Source organism: Sparus aurata, chromosome 2 (assembly GCF_900880675.1).
Source record: "Sparus aurata chromosome 2, fSpaAur1.1, whole genome shotgun sequence".
Classification (NCBI taxonomy): domain Eukaryota; kingdom Metazoa; phylum Chordata; class Actinopteri; order Spariformes; family Sparidae; genus Sparus; species Sparus aurata.
In genome coordinates this window covers 25,105,600-25,122,767 of record NC_044188.1, presented here as the reverse complement: position 1 = coordinate 25,122,767, position 17,168 = coordinate 25,105,600, and the positions used below count along the sequence as shown (strand labels likewise).

The 17,168-nt window shown below is 39.2% G+C and overlaps 2 protein-coding genes across 2 annotated transcripts in view; both read right to left on the bottom strand.

Annotated features, from left to right (window-relative positions):
* Positions 1-17,168, bottom strand: part of LOC115566872 (von Willebrand factor A domain-containing protein 5A-like) — a 29,753-nt gene that overhangs the window by 3,989 nt on the left and 8,596 nt on the right. The window contains 18 exon segments of the mRNA XM_030392912.1: positions 80-112; positions 1,432-1,548; positions 2,087-2,131; positions 2,410-2,478; positions 3,204-3,288; positions 3,290-3,425; positions 3,569-3,672; positions 3,825-3,983; positions 4,126-4,240; positions 4,329-4,408; positions 4,504-4,648; positions 4,763-4,851; positions 4,942-5,117; positions 5,250-5,364; positions 5,467-5,633; positions 7,130-7,352; positions 7,447-7,649; positions 7,842-7,889. Of these exon segments, the coding sequence (XP_030248772.1) occupies positions 80-112; positions 1,432-1,548; positions 2,087-2,131; positions 2,410-2,478; positions 3,204-3,288; positions 3,290-3,425; positions 3,569-3,672; positions 3,825-3,983; positions 4,126-4,240; positions 4,329-4,408; positions 4,504-4,648; positions 4,763-4,851; positions 4,942-5,117; positions 5,250-5,364; positions 5,467-5,633; positions 7,130-7,352; positions 7,447-7,649; positions 7,842-7,881 (2,101 nt within the window). The 5' untranslated portion in view covers positions 7,882-7,889.
* Positions 11,861-16,473, bottom strand: LOC115566929 (von Willebrand factor A domain-containing protein 5A-like). Its single transcript, XM_030392997.1, has 4 exons — positions 16,334-16,473; positions 12,550-12,698; positions 12,148-12,271; positions 11,861-12,026 (listed from the first exon to the last, which is right to left on the bottom strand). Exons 1-4 carry the CDS (start codon positions 16,416-16,418, stop codon positions 11,947-11,949), a joined length of 438 nt encoding a protein of 145 aa, XP_030248857.1. The 5' UTR covers positions 16,419-16,473; the 3' UTR covers positions 11,861-11,946.

Genomic DNA, 17,168 nt, shown 5'->3' with positions numbered 1-17,168 from the left:
ATGCATCCTGATGGAGACACAATTGTGTGTACTAATAGTTGTCAACAGGTGTTTCTTTAATAATCTCTTTTTTACTTACCCTCCATGTCAAATGATCCATACAAACGCTGATCTTTATCCAACAGGCGAAGAAGAGTCAAAGAGAGGTGGAACATTATAAAAAGACAATAGTAAGTACAGAGAAATTAAATTGTAACACAAAAAAATCAGCTGTATAACTCAACGCATAAAGCACCACACCAGGAATTTGATACAAATACAACAACAAATACAACAACTAAAAGAAACATGATTCAATGCAATAAAAATAATCTTCTTTCTTTTTTAAAGTCATTATTGAGATCACTCGTCCATTATGTTGTCATAGAGAGGTGACAAAGCTGGGTTTCCTGTAATACCAAGTTCATGCAGCTTATTATATCTAGAAAACAGAAGACAACCAGATAAGAAGATCATTTATCACAAGAACAAATTACTTTGCTCTGCTACAGCTTGCAGCTGCTCACCTAATGCTCATTATAACTGCAGAGACATTATGAGTTTATTAGACAGCTTGTTGTGACACTTGATAGCCAATCCTAGAGATCATAGTGACCTCCACAGCATGGCACCTTCTTGAAATCAAGCACGGTAACAGTGTATGACAGGGATCAAGCAGTTTAAAATACATTTCCATTGCAAAAGCATGATAAAAAGGGAAAAATTGCAAGCATGACCGTTCTTGGCTTCCGTACCACACACCCAAACTCTTGTAGTGCTTCAGCACCACAACTTACAGCTTCTGATTTCATGGAGGGTAATCAATCTCAATCATTTCTGTTCAGGTGAATGATAAATATGTTGTGATTTACTATTGTGCCCTGTTTACATGTTTCACAGTGACAGGTTATAGACCAAACATCAAATCCAGCACTCTACAAAAGATAACCAGTCGCCACACTTTGCACCATTAGTGCTTCATCACTGGTCTTTGGCACTGAAGTAACGGATGTTTTATCAGGATATAAAACTTACTGAAGTTACTGGACAGAAGCAAACTGAGCATCAGAATTCGTGCCTGAGCGATTGAACTAAACCCTGTACAGGCCTTTATATTTTACATGATGAAAGATATACGTAATGAATATCCTAACGTACAACGTACAACAGCTAAATATCAATCATTAGCCCTCACATATTTATACTGTATATGACTTGTGTATAGTGTAAATGAAATCAATTCACAGTGTCCTAAAAAAAAGATAAAGTCTGACTTTGCTGACATAAAACATCAATTTACTAATTTTACACTTGATATTTTTGAGGTTATTTTGAATTGTCAACGAATAAGTTCAGAGCAAACTGTTCAGTTATACAGAGTAAACTGTGAACAAAGTAATATCTGCCCTGACATGCTGTTAATAGTGGCAGCTGTGGCACGTGTCTACTTACGAGAATAAGTTTCTATTGACGAACACCTTAGCTGAGGAGGTGGGACAGACATCTTAGCTGGTCCCCCCGAGAGCTTCTTCTTCATCTTACTAAAAATTCCAGCACCGCCCCCAACAGCTACAGAGAGAGCAGAGTAAACACAGCATGATATCAGTTGTGTCTCTGTGCCACAGAAATCCTTGGTTGACCAAAAACTATAATAATGATAATGTAATGTCTAAAATATCCATGCTAAATATCTGCATGAATATTATTTGATGTTACTAGACATATATGCGTGAATAAGACAGCCAATAGAAGTGTGACGTCAGTGCTCAGCCTGATCTTTTTCTTTGCTTCATTCAAATGTAGAGGAAAACACATTTTTAACTAGCTTGTTAAAGCAGCATTATGTAACTTTTTGACCTCAAAATGGCAGCTTCAAAATCATGTTGATGGCACACCCCGCGCTCACACACGCACACACACACACACACACACACACACACACACACACACACACACACACACAGCTCAATGTTCCTCACTTGTTGCTCTGGACAATCACGTAATCCAAAAATCCCTCAAACATTTATTCATCTTCATCATTCTTTCATAAATTGTACTTATAGAAATACACATATATGTTTAAATCCCATTAAGCTTTGATACTTACATTTCATCTTTCTGCCCGAGGGAGCAGAACAACTTTTTCTATTAACTATAAGATTAGAAGAAACAGATTGTCAGGTCAGGACATTAAATGAGAATGAGTAGAGATAAATATCAACCAGTAAACTGCTGGTTTATGAGATTATTACAATGACCTGCAAACAAGTACAACTATAAATATTTATAGTGTTAAAAACATAACAAGTCAGGAGCACACACACGTATCTATACACACATATTCCTACTGTAAATAAAGTATTTCACAATTCTTAATGCAGTATGTGTATTTATAGAAATACACTCATTCCTATTTAATTCTGTACTTACTATACATGACAGATGGAGCAGAAGAGCACTTGTTCAGCACATGGGAACTCATAGCACAGGCGAACATTCCTTAGATTTTAAAGGAAGAGTTTGAGGTCAACACATTAATAGAATCAGTGAACAAAAAAAATCAACCAAACAACTGACAAACAATTGGAGAATTATCTCAATGAGTTCCTAACTCCCAGCAACACTGAGCAAGGAAAGGACAGAAACTTCTGTCTAAGTGAGGAGGTGTGGTTGAACAAGTTGCTAGGTGTGACACATTCTTCTAAAAAGCTGTGATTGGTTGACAAAAAAAATAAATAAAAATGCACTTTTGGTGATTATGGCCATGAACAGTAAGATCGAGAGGCTTAAACATACAATTTATTCTCTATTAAGACATGCTGTAATAATGAACACGTTTATAACTTAGACGTGTGAGTTATGTATATATTCACTCATGTACAGTTGCCATGAACTGGAAAATTAACTATACAGGGCAAATCCCTTTTTTTGTACCTGTCTGTAAATGTTTATTTCTGTTGTAAAGATGGTCGTATGAGCATTGACTCACATTTGGAGCCCGCCTCAAATGGCCATTCAAGGAACTGCATTTTTATCACTTCTGCATGGGTTTAATTTTTTCACCGCAGAGGATGCTGCTTGCTCAGGACGCCATTACACCATAATGTCTTTACATAGCAGCGGTACATCATCATGCTTCTCAACATTACCAGACATAGCCAGCGATAGTATATCTTCAGTACAGCGTGGCTTTTGTTTTTTATTTTTCATAAAATAACACTCACTGGGTGTTGGAACATTTCTGCGCACCAGAGGACCTTGAATTGCCTCTCCGTCCCCATTGTTGACAGCGATGAAGGCAGTGAAGGATGCTGCTCACTCCTGATTGGACACTGAGCTCCACCACCTTCTTCTTCACTCCTCCATCTTGCTCTCTTCTGCTCTCTCTCTCCTCCATCTCCAGGGAGCGAATCAGAGTCCGAGCTGCCAACCTGTGGACTGTTAATCTGCAGAGAGATGTACATTTACACACAGATTTGCAATAATATATATGCTGGTTTCCTTTTATTTCATCTAAATAATTAAACTAAACTTAGCATTTGTAAAATCAGGACTCAATGAATAATGGTGCAGTTATGTTATGTTTTACCCAGTGTCCTGTGCAGGTGTGAGACTGAAGTGGAGCTGGTTCTGAGAGGGATGACCTGCCAGGCTGTACTTCACCGTCACACAGCCCTCTGCTGCCTCTGAACTCTGACAAAAATCATTACAGGGTTAGTAAACATATAACTGTGATCACATACCTGATGGGAAAAACATTATATTTGAAAATGTATTTTTTATAGCTTAATGCTTAAAAAAATCCAAACAGGGAGGTTTTCATTTTGAGATGGTGCTGCTCCTACCTGTCCACTGAGCTGGGCATAAACCAGTGACCTTTGACCCTGGAAAAGTGTTGTGATTGGTGGAGAGATGACAGTGACAGAAACCTCCTTTGGCAAATCCCACGTGACTGATATGTCCACCACAGCTGGCTGCAGAGCAAATCTCAGCGACTGCATCACCTGATGAGTGAAAACAGTTTGCAAAAAGACGAGAAAGGCACTGAAAGATTTAACTTACTGGAAAGCATCACTTCTGTCAGAATACAAATGTGTTAGTGCATTTCTTATTTCAAATGTATTTTTAATATGAACTATGTCTTACTTTGGGTTGCATCCTGTCAGCCCCTGTGATGAACTGAGCGTGACCTCCTCCTTCCTTGGCCAACCCGTTGATAAGAGCAGAGCTGGCCCCTTCCCCAATCCCAAAAGAGAAACACCTACAATACAGTAGATTAGTCTGATGATGATGAGACACATTCTGGGAACTGTGTGGGTGTTTGTTGTTTTGTGTTCTTGTGGTTTCACCTGTGGGAGCCTGAATTATTCTTCACCAGACTGATAATTTCTTTGGTGTTCCCCACCTCTCCATCAGTGAAGACAAATACCTTAAGGAGAGTTTACATATCACAACTAGTTACATGACATCACACACAGAAACATGCAGTGTGTGTGTGTTTGTGTGTGTGTCTATGTGTATTACTTGTCTTGGTTGATTAGTAATGCAGGGCTGGCTGTAAATATGTTGGAGGGGCTTCAGGATCTCTGTTCCCCCCAGATCAGCACCCATCCTTTCAACTGTCTTCAGAGCTTCTTCCATGGTCTTCTGACTGTACTCCACACTCGTACTGCCATCACATAAACACACAAACTCATGAAAAAATGTACACATACTTTTTGATCATTAATACCAAACACAGGACTGAATTTGTTGGACTGAGTGACATGAGGGCGTGACTTACGGGAAGATGTGTTCATATCTGGACCCAAAACTGTAGATGTTGAAATAGCAGCCCATTGGTAAGCTCTTCAACAGGAGCAGCAGAGTATCCTTAAGGGAAGAGAGGAAAGATACTCAAGGCCACTGAGTGAGAGGGACACTATGAATGATCTCATGACAGAAACAACACATAATGAATACCCTGGCACTGCCAATGCGAGTCTGGTCTCTCTTGCTGTAGTTCATTGGACAATCCATACTTCCAGATCGATCCAGTAAGAACACAAACTCTCCACAGGAGGCCAGTGAAGACATGACATCCTGGGGGAACTCAGGGTACAGGCTCAGCATCACTACTGGATCACCCATCAGAGAGCCTGAGACACAGAGGAGAGACAGGAACATGACCACACATCTGGCTTTTACCAGTCATTACAACAAACTCATCAGTTGGAGGATAATGACCTTTTTATTTGTAAAGCAACAACTGGACTCATTCACTAACTCACCAGGCTTGGCAGAGGCCTGTCCTGCCTCCACCACAGCAGTGGGCTGGTGGGCATCTTTGTAATAAATCAGCACCTCAACGTCTCTGTCAAACTTGTGTCCTGCAGCCAACTTGACCTGCAGTTCACACAACACTCATCAATATGAAGAAAGTGATGTATGTTGTTGTCAGTGCTGAGGAACAGTCACACACAGCAGACACATTAGCACTCCACCTACCGTGGCCTGGGTTTGCTCTGTGTTGAGGTACTGGAGAGGGTCCAGGGAACAGTTGGACTCTACTTTAGAGACTGGACGAGGAGAGGACACTCGGGCAGAGAAAGACAGACTGTAGGGCACCAGAGAGGCTGGAACAGAGGTCACCTGAACACTGGCACCTTCACTGCCTGTACATGACATGAGACAAGTGAGGAATACTGGAAACTGACTGTATAGGACAGGTATGATTGGCTAGCAGTTCATCCAATGCACTTCATTTGTCTGAACTTTGGTGCGGGGACTGGAGTCAGAATAAAGGTGCATCATCTCGAGATGAAATTTAGTCATGGGGTGTGACCAAAAGCCGGGGGTAGAGAAAATAGCACTGAATTAGTGTAAACATAAACTACAGATGGCAACTGAAGAGTGACATTGCTGATCTGATCATCGCGAGAAAATATTCTTGACGTCAAAAAACCAAGACGGTCAGTGTGGTTGTTGAAGGGTTTGCTTCTGAGGAAAAAAAAGATAATGCTAGCGGGAGCTCAAATAGCCTGCGTGCTAACAACAAAAGTCTACAAAGTTGTAAATGACATGAGACAAGTGAGAAATACTGGAATAAAAGAGACACTGATAATCTTCAGTCCAGCAGAAGTTCTGTATGACCAGAGAAAAATATTCAGAACCTAAATCCTCCTGTTGTAAGGAAAAACATGACTATGAGACACCTTCTCCCACTAATAGCATGTTCTGGTTCATCCAATCATTGCAAGCAAACATGCTTGACGTCAAAAACCAAGACGGTCAGTGTGGTTGTTTAAGGGTTTGCTGTGATTGGATGATCTCATTGCCATCTGAGGAGAAAAAAGATAACACTAGTGGGAGCTCAAATAGCCTGCATGCTAACAACAAGAGTCTACAAAGGTGTAAATGTGTTCACCACATATTTTACTGTGATTGGCCTCTGAAACTGTCCTTGCACTTACTACAGAAAAGCAGCATCCCTTCTTATTTGATGCTCAGTGTGCCATGAAGTCAGAAAGCAAACTTTGGCAGTTGCATTTAATATTAAACTTTAAGATATCTGTTAAATATTATGTTTGAATTTGAAAACATAATTGCCAAAAATGTCTGTGTTGAAGGTTCCCTGTGGAGGTTTTGACCACAAGAAGCGCTGTGAGGTTTTAACGTGTAATTTGTATAACTTTTATCGCAGGTTCTTGTCCATCGTTACACACTATTTCGCTGATCTACCGTCAGTGGTGGGGAGAGCAAAGACACTTTGACAGAGAAAATGACCAGGAAGTAAACATCTATCTAAATAATGCAACACTGTTTTTTGTTTTATTTCCAAGTGCTTTATGAGAACTTCAAATTTCAACAATACACTTAATGTATTTTGGTAAGAAACACTGATATATAAACATAACTTTTGTTCACAAGAAACCTCCAAAAGGCCTTTGTGGGTTTTTTTGTGCAAATAGGAAATATGAGCCAGCATCAAACTCTCTGATATCACTATTGATGTCAACCTCAATACCTAAGATTGTCTGGCATCTACATTGGCTGGTTCCCACGATGTTGAAGGAGTTGTAAAATAACATGCTCTGCAGCTCTTGCCCTACTGTGTATAAACAAGTTTGGTGTTCACTAAGCTAAAAAGTGTTGTCTGGTGGTTTCCTACCCTGAGGTTGGTAGCGAGGGTTGAGCACAGCTGGCAGACAAAACCTCAGCCCGTCATCAGCCTGCACAGCCAGCTCAGTGACGTACTCCAGCCTGATGGAGGCGCTCTCTCCTGGAGGCAGACTGCCCACACTCAGAGAGAAGATATCTGGACTCTGATCACTCTCCTCCAATAGGAAGGCCTGCTGACCGGAGCTCAAAGCGTCATCGTACTCCTCACGAGCCTGGAGTACAGACGACACATGTGGGTCACTTTCACTGTGTTTACTGTGTTTTTCAGCTCCACTGTAGTGAGAAAGTCGTTACTGTGCAGCTCACCTGCTGTTTCTCCTTCACCTCAGCTACAATCTGCGTCTGTCCAATCGTAGCACTGAAGTGACAGACGGCAGCATCTCCAGGCAGAGGGAAGACAAACACAGCCTCTAGTGGTTTGTCCTCCTTGTTCTCATAGTTCAGGGTGGAGACCACTGTAGCCACATGGTCCCTCACCTGCAGCTCCACCTCCACACTCTTCAGAGGAACTGACCCAGACACAGAAGGAAACCACATGAACATAAACTGTGTGAGAGCTTGTTTTCAGTGGGTAATGACATCTTTCAAATTGGTGAGGATGTTGTTTAATGTTCCTTCTGTACTGAATAGTATTAAACATGTCTCTGACTAACAGTGTGATGCAAATACGTACAAGCTTCAATTTGACATTGATGTTTTACCTGGTTCCTTCTGGGCAGTCAGCAGACCACAGCAGTCCATCTTTGTACCTGTTCAACAATCAACAAGGACACTTAAGGACTCCGTGCTGTAGTGATGATGTTAATATTTTAGTTTTTTCAGTCTAATAAATGTCACAAGCATTGTGGTCAGATCTATAAGGGACAGAATATGATTCACTTCACAAGAGATAAGCAAAGTATAAAAACACAGTTAATACACAAATCAAGTTACTGACTAAACAAACAACAACAAAAATAACTGAATAATATATAATACTACTAATGATGATAATAATGATAATAATATGTTTTGTCATATCATTATTATCATCAGTATAAAAATATTATTATTATTATTATTATTATCATCTCCAGTTAACTTAATGCTTTCCACCTCCCTCCACATATGTCCTGTCATCATCTACTGTAAATCAATACACTCACTAATCATTAACTATTGATTTCTCCTGCTCTCTCCAGTCTCTGATCCACCCTTCCTGCTCCAGTCTGAACAACTCTTCCTGGTGTCTTGAGTCTTTATCATTATTGACTGTTAATTTGTGTTTCATAAATAGATTGAGGCAGCTGCCTGCTTCATGACTACAGATGGGATTAAAAATAGCATGTTGAGATGCGTCACTCTGACGGGAAACCATGATCCAAACAGCAACAGGCTCCTGTCTGTTGAACTGAACATTGTTTGTTGTATTTTCAGGATATCACAGCAGATTCAACTAGAGTTCGTATAACAATCCCAGTGTGACAACAACAGTATGCAGCAATCCGCCTGTTGATAAGGCTTCCCCCTGTTTATTTTACAAATCAGTGCCTCTGCGAACCAGACACTTTAAACAAACACGCAGCAGAAGGAGACCTACCTCTGGGGACAGGTGTGTGTGTGTGTGTTTCCCTCTCGCAAACAGCCTGTGATAAGTCACCCTGCGGGTTTGTAAAGCAGGAAGAATTTATCCAGATATTTTACTGTAAACTGAAAGCAAAGTGAAAGCCACGCCCCACCTCCGGGTAAGCTCCATTTGCTCACAAGAGACACGCCGGGCGGGTGGAGCTTGAATCCCAAAAGTTTCACGATGGAAAAATAAATGTGTTACTCGGTGTTTGTTTACAGTATGCCGCTGGAGTACCGCCAGAGCTCCACCAGCAGCAGCTCGGTGTAGGTTTAAATCTCATGTTTCATACTGTTCATCCTGCTGTCGTGTTATTTTCACCCGAGTTTCAGAGTTAAATACAGAAAAACATTAATATGGAACCTTTTTATTCTAAACTTCAATAATGTATATGTATCGAGACTATCAAGGTTCTTTGATCATGCACCGATCACTGCATTATCCTGTCTTTTTTCTTTTTTTGTCCTTGAAGGGTTATAAAAAATAATAATAATAAAAAAATACGTGTTGAATTCATCAAAAAGTTAAAATGAACTTTAAATCCTGAAATAAAAAAATTAAAAATATATAAAAAAAAATAATAATAATGATGAAGAAAAACCAATAAAGGCTTCAAATAATGTATAGGCTAACTAAGATAAAATTAAATGACTGGTTGGTAAACGTTGGCCAATAATCAGGAAACAGGCCTCAGTGAGGACATATCTTTCATTTATAGCTGTATTTCAGCTGTACAGATATATATTTGTGTGTTTTATCATGTCTTAACCTCATTGTGATGCAGGACTATTGCACAATTGATTCACTGCCGTGCTGGTGGTTTGGATACCTGAACTGACTGGTTCACCTGCTAATTAAAAAAATAAAGAAAAAAAAACTTGTTCTAGGATGTTTTTCTTCTGACCGGTTTGACGAGCTGATCGATCAGGGCAAAGAAACTGCTGCTGTCATTTAACACAACCTCCAACTTTTAGTCCAGTTTTTGCCTTTAATGATTCACTGATTGTGAGGTTAAATTCCTTCACTACTCTGTGGAAAAGGATGCCCTGACAAGCAGGACACAGCACAACTCCACGATATATACTAGTAAATAACAAGTGTGATTGAAAACATGTGAGATATGGTTGTTCTAAAATATTACATTATTTATCATTAGGCGTTCACAGATAATTATGCATTAGGTAAAACTTTATATATAATATATTTGAGCAATATGAACTATTCACATGATACACTGAATGATGTTTATTGCAAAGAAACCAAAGCCTTTTAACTGACAGGGCAGAGAGAGAGATGGAACTGACATACAAGTGACAGAGAGAGGGAGGGGTCGTCACAGGCATTTTACTGAATGATATGATGATGTGACACTTTGGTGGAATTGTCATTGGCACTGTGTTTAACAGGACTTCCGATCCTCTGCACATACTGTCTGATGCTGTTCTGTTTAACAGGTCAACACATAATGTGAATCATACAAAGCGAATACAGAGAAGTTGAGATGATGGACCAGACATGTCAAGGTCTCTGCAGACCTGAATCCTGCCAACGATGTGTCAGTGTCACAGTTGGTTTACATTAAATCCTCAGTTGACGATATGATGATAATGATAGAGACATGTTTCAATCAGCAGTGGTCTAACTGTGTTTTACCAGAGCGCTCATCCTGCAAACGGAGGATGCCAACTGCATCTTCATGTCATGAAACACAGGAGGCCATTTTCCCCCCCCACTGCAGCAGCTGCTTTCTCACTTCCTGATGTTAGCACTTAAACACAGTTGTTTACCTATGTCAGATTTTTTACTTTTCAACAATTAAACACTCGTACCATAGTTGAAGGATCTCACTTGACCACAGTTCAGCTCTTGTCGGTGCTCAGGTGCAGAATGAATCGTCATCATCATGACTACCAGCTACACGCTACTGATGTGGGTTAGGGTTAAACAATAAGGGATCTTATTACTTTAGAATTAATGAAATTCTTTCTTTGAGCTTTATTTTATATCAGAACTTGAATATATTAGAGCAGGGGTCACCAACTTTTTTGAAACTGAGAGCTACTTCATGGGCACTGAGTCATACGAAGAGCTACCAGTTTGATACACTCTTCTGAAATAACAAAATTTGCTCAGTTTGCCTTTAGATAGATATGATTATTAATGATTAAGGATACTCATCTATGTGAAGACACTACGTATATAATGAGACATCATTTAAGGCCAAAAAAACATTTATATATAACGTGTTCTGTATAATATTACGATACAAGACATATTAAAGTATTAAAATTGCACTTCCTTCTTTAATTTATGCTCACACGGCCATATTTGGCAAATAAAAATGTATAAAACAAATGTCCAACAAATTACAAAAATTCACTCCAGTTGTGTTATTGCCTGCAGTTTGTAATCTGTTCTAACTCTTTGCACACTTACAGACACACAATTGAAATTCCCCCACCAAGATAATGAGTGTACATTAATATCTGTATTTTATATATGTATCTATATATTATAGGTATTTTAGTGTATTTTTAGGAAGTTTGTTGCTGGTAAACTCATCCAAGCAGCATACACACATTATTTTCTATAAACCTTCAGTGTAAAATTCATGCATGTTGGCAGCAACATGTTTAAAACAACTATTTTCTATGTACAGCTGAATTCAAGTTATAATTTGGTTTGTTCTTTCTAAGACATAACCAGTAATAGCAGCAATCTGAAGTCAGTTGGTTGAAAACGCGGTAAGAGCATGAAGTTCTTTAAGTTGGTACAATGAGGTCAGAAATTTGTGCTAATAGCGCAAAGCTTGATTAGTGTTGGTAAAACGCATGTGTACCTTGTGTGGCACAGCTTTAACTGCACAGTGAAAAGAGCAGGTGTGAAACCTTAAATTAAGCCATTAATGCTCATTTTCTCCAAAAATCCAAGTTTATTTTTATGTTGTTTTAGACTCAAACTGACAAGAAATGTGTAATGACCTCAGTGATAATACATCAGTTCAGTCAGTTAATGTACACAAATTCAAAAGCCCAAAGAATATAAGAACAAGCTGGGGAAATACCAACTGATAGTAAAAAGGAAGAAACATCAAATAACATGATTTGATTGTAACAAGGTAGATAGTATGGTGCAATTTTAATAAAGTAAAGTTGGGAGGATGGAGTGAATCTGCAGGAGAAGCCAGTTAAATGAACACCTCAGAGCCCCAGGGCGACTTTCTGCACGTTGCAACCCAACAGAGCATTTCCTGCTTTCACACACTCTGTCACACATGGTGCTGAAATAAAAAACACAAAACAAGTCATCAGCAGAGGAGACTGAATGTGGGCAAACAACAGATTATATGCAGCTCACACTGTTAAAAAGTAAAGATCAGCTCTTATCGTTATGGTTGTTACCATTCTGAGCACGGAGCCATGAAGCAGCCTTCATAGCCAGAAGCTCCCACTCTTCCTGAGCATCCATCTTGAAGCCATGAAGCCAGATCAGAGCCAGAAGGGTGGCCCACACTTCCTGGTTCACCTAACACACCAAGTTAAAGAAATAAACGTGGAACAGTCACGACAAGAGAAAGAAGTCAAAGAGAACAAAGACGAGAAGACACAGAGAGAAAATGCTGCTGGATGGTTTTGATCAGTCTGACTTCCCAACAACATAACAACAATAAAATAAGATACTTCAATACTTTTGACTGATAAAACAAATACAACACCATACCCTGTGTTATGTAATATAAACCATGTCATTATGTGTTTTAAAATAAGTCCAGTTCTTAATTTGTGTTATCATGGTTGACTCACCGATGCAGGCTTTGTGTTCTCCACCTCCTCGCTGGTCTTTCCCAGTGCAGCAGCCAGAGCTGGATCCAACTCCCAGCAGCCAGACGCCTTCTGGAGGGAGACCAGCTGCAGCAAAGGGTCTCTGGGAGGCTGTTTGGGTGAGCAGCTTTCTGAAGGGAAAAGCAAAGCAAAGATACATTTTTAGAGTGGTAGGCATTTCCAGAAATCTTTATTTAGCCTTTGCCTGTTTGATACTGATGTGTAGATAAACTACAGTTAAAGATATTCAAAAATATTTAAATTACAGTTTTATTTAAGATTACTACAATTAGAAATGTCAGTCAGGGGTAGTCCAGGTTAGTATGCTTTTCTGTATCTTCACAACATATCGTTGCTTCCGATGTAGAATCTGGCTGTCTTCACCTTTATTGATTATTAAGAAAAACGTCAAACATTTGAGTTTGTTTTCTTATTTAGGTCCGGATTATAGTATTTTTGATTAGTGATTATAACAAACATTGTTTTTATAGACTTGATTTGAATGATTACACAATAAATAAAGAGCCAGATGGAGGCAAAACAAAGTGTACAGTCATGTTTGTAGCTCTGTGAGGATGTACTGAGCCACTTTGGTGCTTTGAGCTAAATGCTAACATTTGCATGCTAATGTGTATTTAGCAAGTTCAATTTCTAGCATGTTCATGATGTTAGTATACTGTGTTAGCATGCTAACATTGTCAGTGTAAGTACAGCTGAGGCTGAAGTAATTAGTTTTGCAGGTGTTTGGTCATTTTTTAAATTTTCATCCAGTGCCTTCATCAGTTTTTATTGGTCCAAAACTTTGGTTTATGACCAAAGTTATTCCAAATGCATCCTGAGGGAGACACAAATGTGTGTACTAATAGTTGTCAACAGGTGTTTCTTTAATAATGTCTTTGTTACTTACTCTTCAAGTCAAATGGTCCATCCAACCACTGATCTTGATCTAGCAGGCCATAAAGAGTCAAAGAGAGGTGGAATATTATAAAAAGACAACAACAGTAAATACAAACAAATTAAATTGTAATGCACAAAAAATCAGCAGTATAACTCAATGCATAAAGCACCACACCAGGAATTTGATACAAATACAACAACACTAAAAGAAACATGATTCAATGGAGTAAAAATAACGTTTAACAATGTAAGAATGACATAATAAATCAACATGTTTGCAGTTATTTTTTTCAAGTCATTATTGAGATCACTAGTCTATTATTTTGTCATAGAGAGGTGACAAAGCTGGGTTTCCTGTAATACCGAGTTAATGCAGCTTTTTATATCTAGAAGACAGAAGACAACCAGATAAGACGACAATTTGACTTGATAGCCAATCCTAGAGATCATAGTGACCTCCACAGCATCAAGCACAGTAACAGTGTATGACAGGGATCAAGCAGTTTAAAATACCTTTCCATTGCAAAAGCATGAAAAAAAAGGAAAGATTGCAAGCATTGTCAGGACCTGCAGGCTGTGTTCTGGGCCTCCTGCTTAGTGTGTATGCTTGTGGTTTTTGTCTTCTTTTGCTCCCTTTTTGTGTGCTTGGTGTGTTTTGGTTTTGTGTCTGTCGCTGTGTTGTGCTTTATCCCTCTCTTCCTCTGGAAGCCACTAGTGGGCGTGGTCACTGGAGCCCCGGTCAGCACACCTGCATCTCATCTACCCGTAATCAGCGCACCCTTATAATCCTGGCCAGTGGTGGACAGTAATGGAGTAAATTTACTTGAGTACTGTACTTAAGTTCGTATCCAGAGGATTTGTACTTTACTTGAGTATTAGATTTCTTTGGTACTTATTACTCTTACTTGAATACATTTCCAAGACAAATATTTTTACTTTTACTCAAGTTAATTTCTAGGAAGGCTGAAAAGTACTCGTTACTTTCAGGTCTGCTCTTTTTTTTTTTTTTTTTCTGAAATACTATTGGACACAAGCTGTGTTTGTCAAAGAAGGAAACCTATCACAGTGCATGCTCTCCACTGGGATCTATGTAAAAGCATAAATATGTCATCCCTCCCCATAAAGATTGCACCAAAGTAGCCACGCTCTCGACTGCGTTTGTCAACACAAAACCGCGACAATGGCTGCATCAGGAGAAGAAAGACAATCTGCTGAGTCTCAGTCTGAGTCTGATAATGATCCGGAGCAGGAACTTCCAGAAAATCCTTCGCCTTATCTGGACTCCATGTTTGAGTTTGACAGAGTAAAAAACGTGGACACAGACAAACAGACATATATTTTCAAATGTTTATTGCGTTTGCCGAAAAAAAACTACCTCTCTGCTTTCAACAACTCCCCGTCCAACTTAAAGAAACACGTTGACGTAAGTTAACCAGACTTTAACCAGGTTATTTTCTATTTGTCTCGGTTCATCTGCTGTCCTCCTGTGATCCCATTCATTTTATTCGTTTTTATAGGTGTTTCTGCAGGCTTTATATAACATTGTGGTTCTAAAAGCAAGCACATCAGTGCAGGTGGTTTCAAATAGTTAATTCTCAGAAACAAGAGTTAAAAGGTCATTAAATTCATTTAGAAAAAATTATAGTAATTCATCGATGTGAAAAATGAGAAATTTACTCTTACTTTTACTTGAAGTAAATTTAAAAGCATGTACTTTTGGATACTTAAGTACCTTTTAAAAGCAAGTACTTTTTTACTCTTACTCAAGTAACATGTCGACTGAGCTACTTTTACTTGTAACGGAGTAAATTTTGACCAGTAGTATTTGTACTCTTACTCAAGTACTGGGGTCGAGTACTCTGTCCATCTCTGATCCTGGCCAACCTTCCTGACCCTGCCGGATTGTTGAATCAGTCATAACAACCAGCCCTGAGCCTGGACCCAGTCACCTGCCAGCTCTGCAGACCTCAAACCCTGAGCCTGAGTCTGAGCCACACCACCACTCTCCAACGCCTCGGAAACACCTGCCACGCTAACCACAACCTGCTTTTGTGTTTTCAATAAATTCACGCGTGTTATAACTTCACTCTGGTCTGCGTTTGAGTCCCTGGACCCAGATCCTGACAAGCATGGCAGTTCTTGGCTTCCGTACCACACACCAAAACTCCTGTAGTGCTTCAGCACCACAACTTACAGCTTCTGATTTCATCCAGGGTAATCAATCTCAATTAATTCTGTTCAGATGAATGTTAAGTATATTGTGATTTCTATTGTGCCCTGTTTACGTGCTTAACAGTGACCAAACATCAAATCCAGCACTCTACAAAAGATAACCAGTGGCCACACTTTGCACCATTTGTGCTTCATCACTGGTCTTTGGCACTGAAGTAACGGATGTTTTATCAGGATATAAAACTTACTGAAGTTACTGGACAGAAGCAAACTGAGTATCAGAATTCGTGCCTGAGCGATTGAACTAAACCCTGTACAGGCCTTTATATTTTACATGATGAAAGATATACGTAATGAATATCCTAACGTACAACGTACAACAGCTAAATATCAATCATTAGCCCTCACATATTTATACTGTATATGACTTGTGTATCGTGTCAATAAAAACAATTCACAGGGTCCTAAAAAAATAAATAAATAAAGCCTGACTTTGCTGATATAAAACATCCATTAACTAATTTTACGCTTTATATTTTTGAAATTATTTTGAATTGTCAATGTCCATCTACTGCTCTGTTGGGGAATTTAGTAAGATCAGATCGAACAGTTCAGTTATACAGAGTAAACTGTGAACAAAGTAATATCTGCCCTGACATGCTGTTCATAGTGGCAGCTGTGGCACGTGTCTACTTACGAGAATCAGTTTCTATTGACGAACACCTTAGCTGAGGAGGTGGGACAGACATCTTAGCTGGTCCCCCCGAGAGCTTCTTCTTCATCTTACTAAAAATTCCAGCACCGCCCCCAACAGCTACAGAGAGAGCAGAGTAAACACAGCATGATATCAGTTGTGTCTCTGTGCCACATAAATCCTCGGTCGACCAAAAACTACAATGTTGATAATGTAATCAGCAGAGCAACAGTGATAAGTCTAAAATATCAACCTGTACATCTGCATGAATATGATTTTGATGTTACTAGACATATATTTGTGAATAAGTCAGCCAATAGAAGTGTGACTTCAGTCCTCAGCCTGATCTTTTTCTATGTTTCATTCAAATGTAGAGGAAAACACACTTTAAACTAGATTGTTAAAACTACATTATGTGTACATTTTTTACCTCAAAATAACTGTTACATCTGCCTCAGCCTGTCCCTCTACTTCCAGGGATTACAGTTTTCTCAATTGTTTACACACAAAAACTGGTACTTGAGACACAATGACCACAACATGTAACTGATGCACCAACCCCTGAACCAATTCTGCTAAACTACAAGCACAATTCCTGCTTCACACTCAAATTGCAGTTCTAAAACACACTTTTTTCAAAACACTACCCACAATTCTCTGCATTTGGCACAATTTTCATAAAGAAAATCTCTTGTTTTCACAAGGAACACACTGTCATTCAAAATTCTATGTCAATTGCCCTACTATGCGTACTGACTCATCACATGGACAAACACCTGGACACCCTACACAACGCACTCATTCCACCAGAGCAGCTCAGGTACGTTGTCATTTGGGA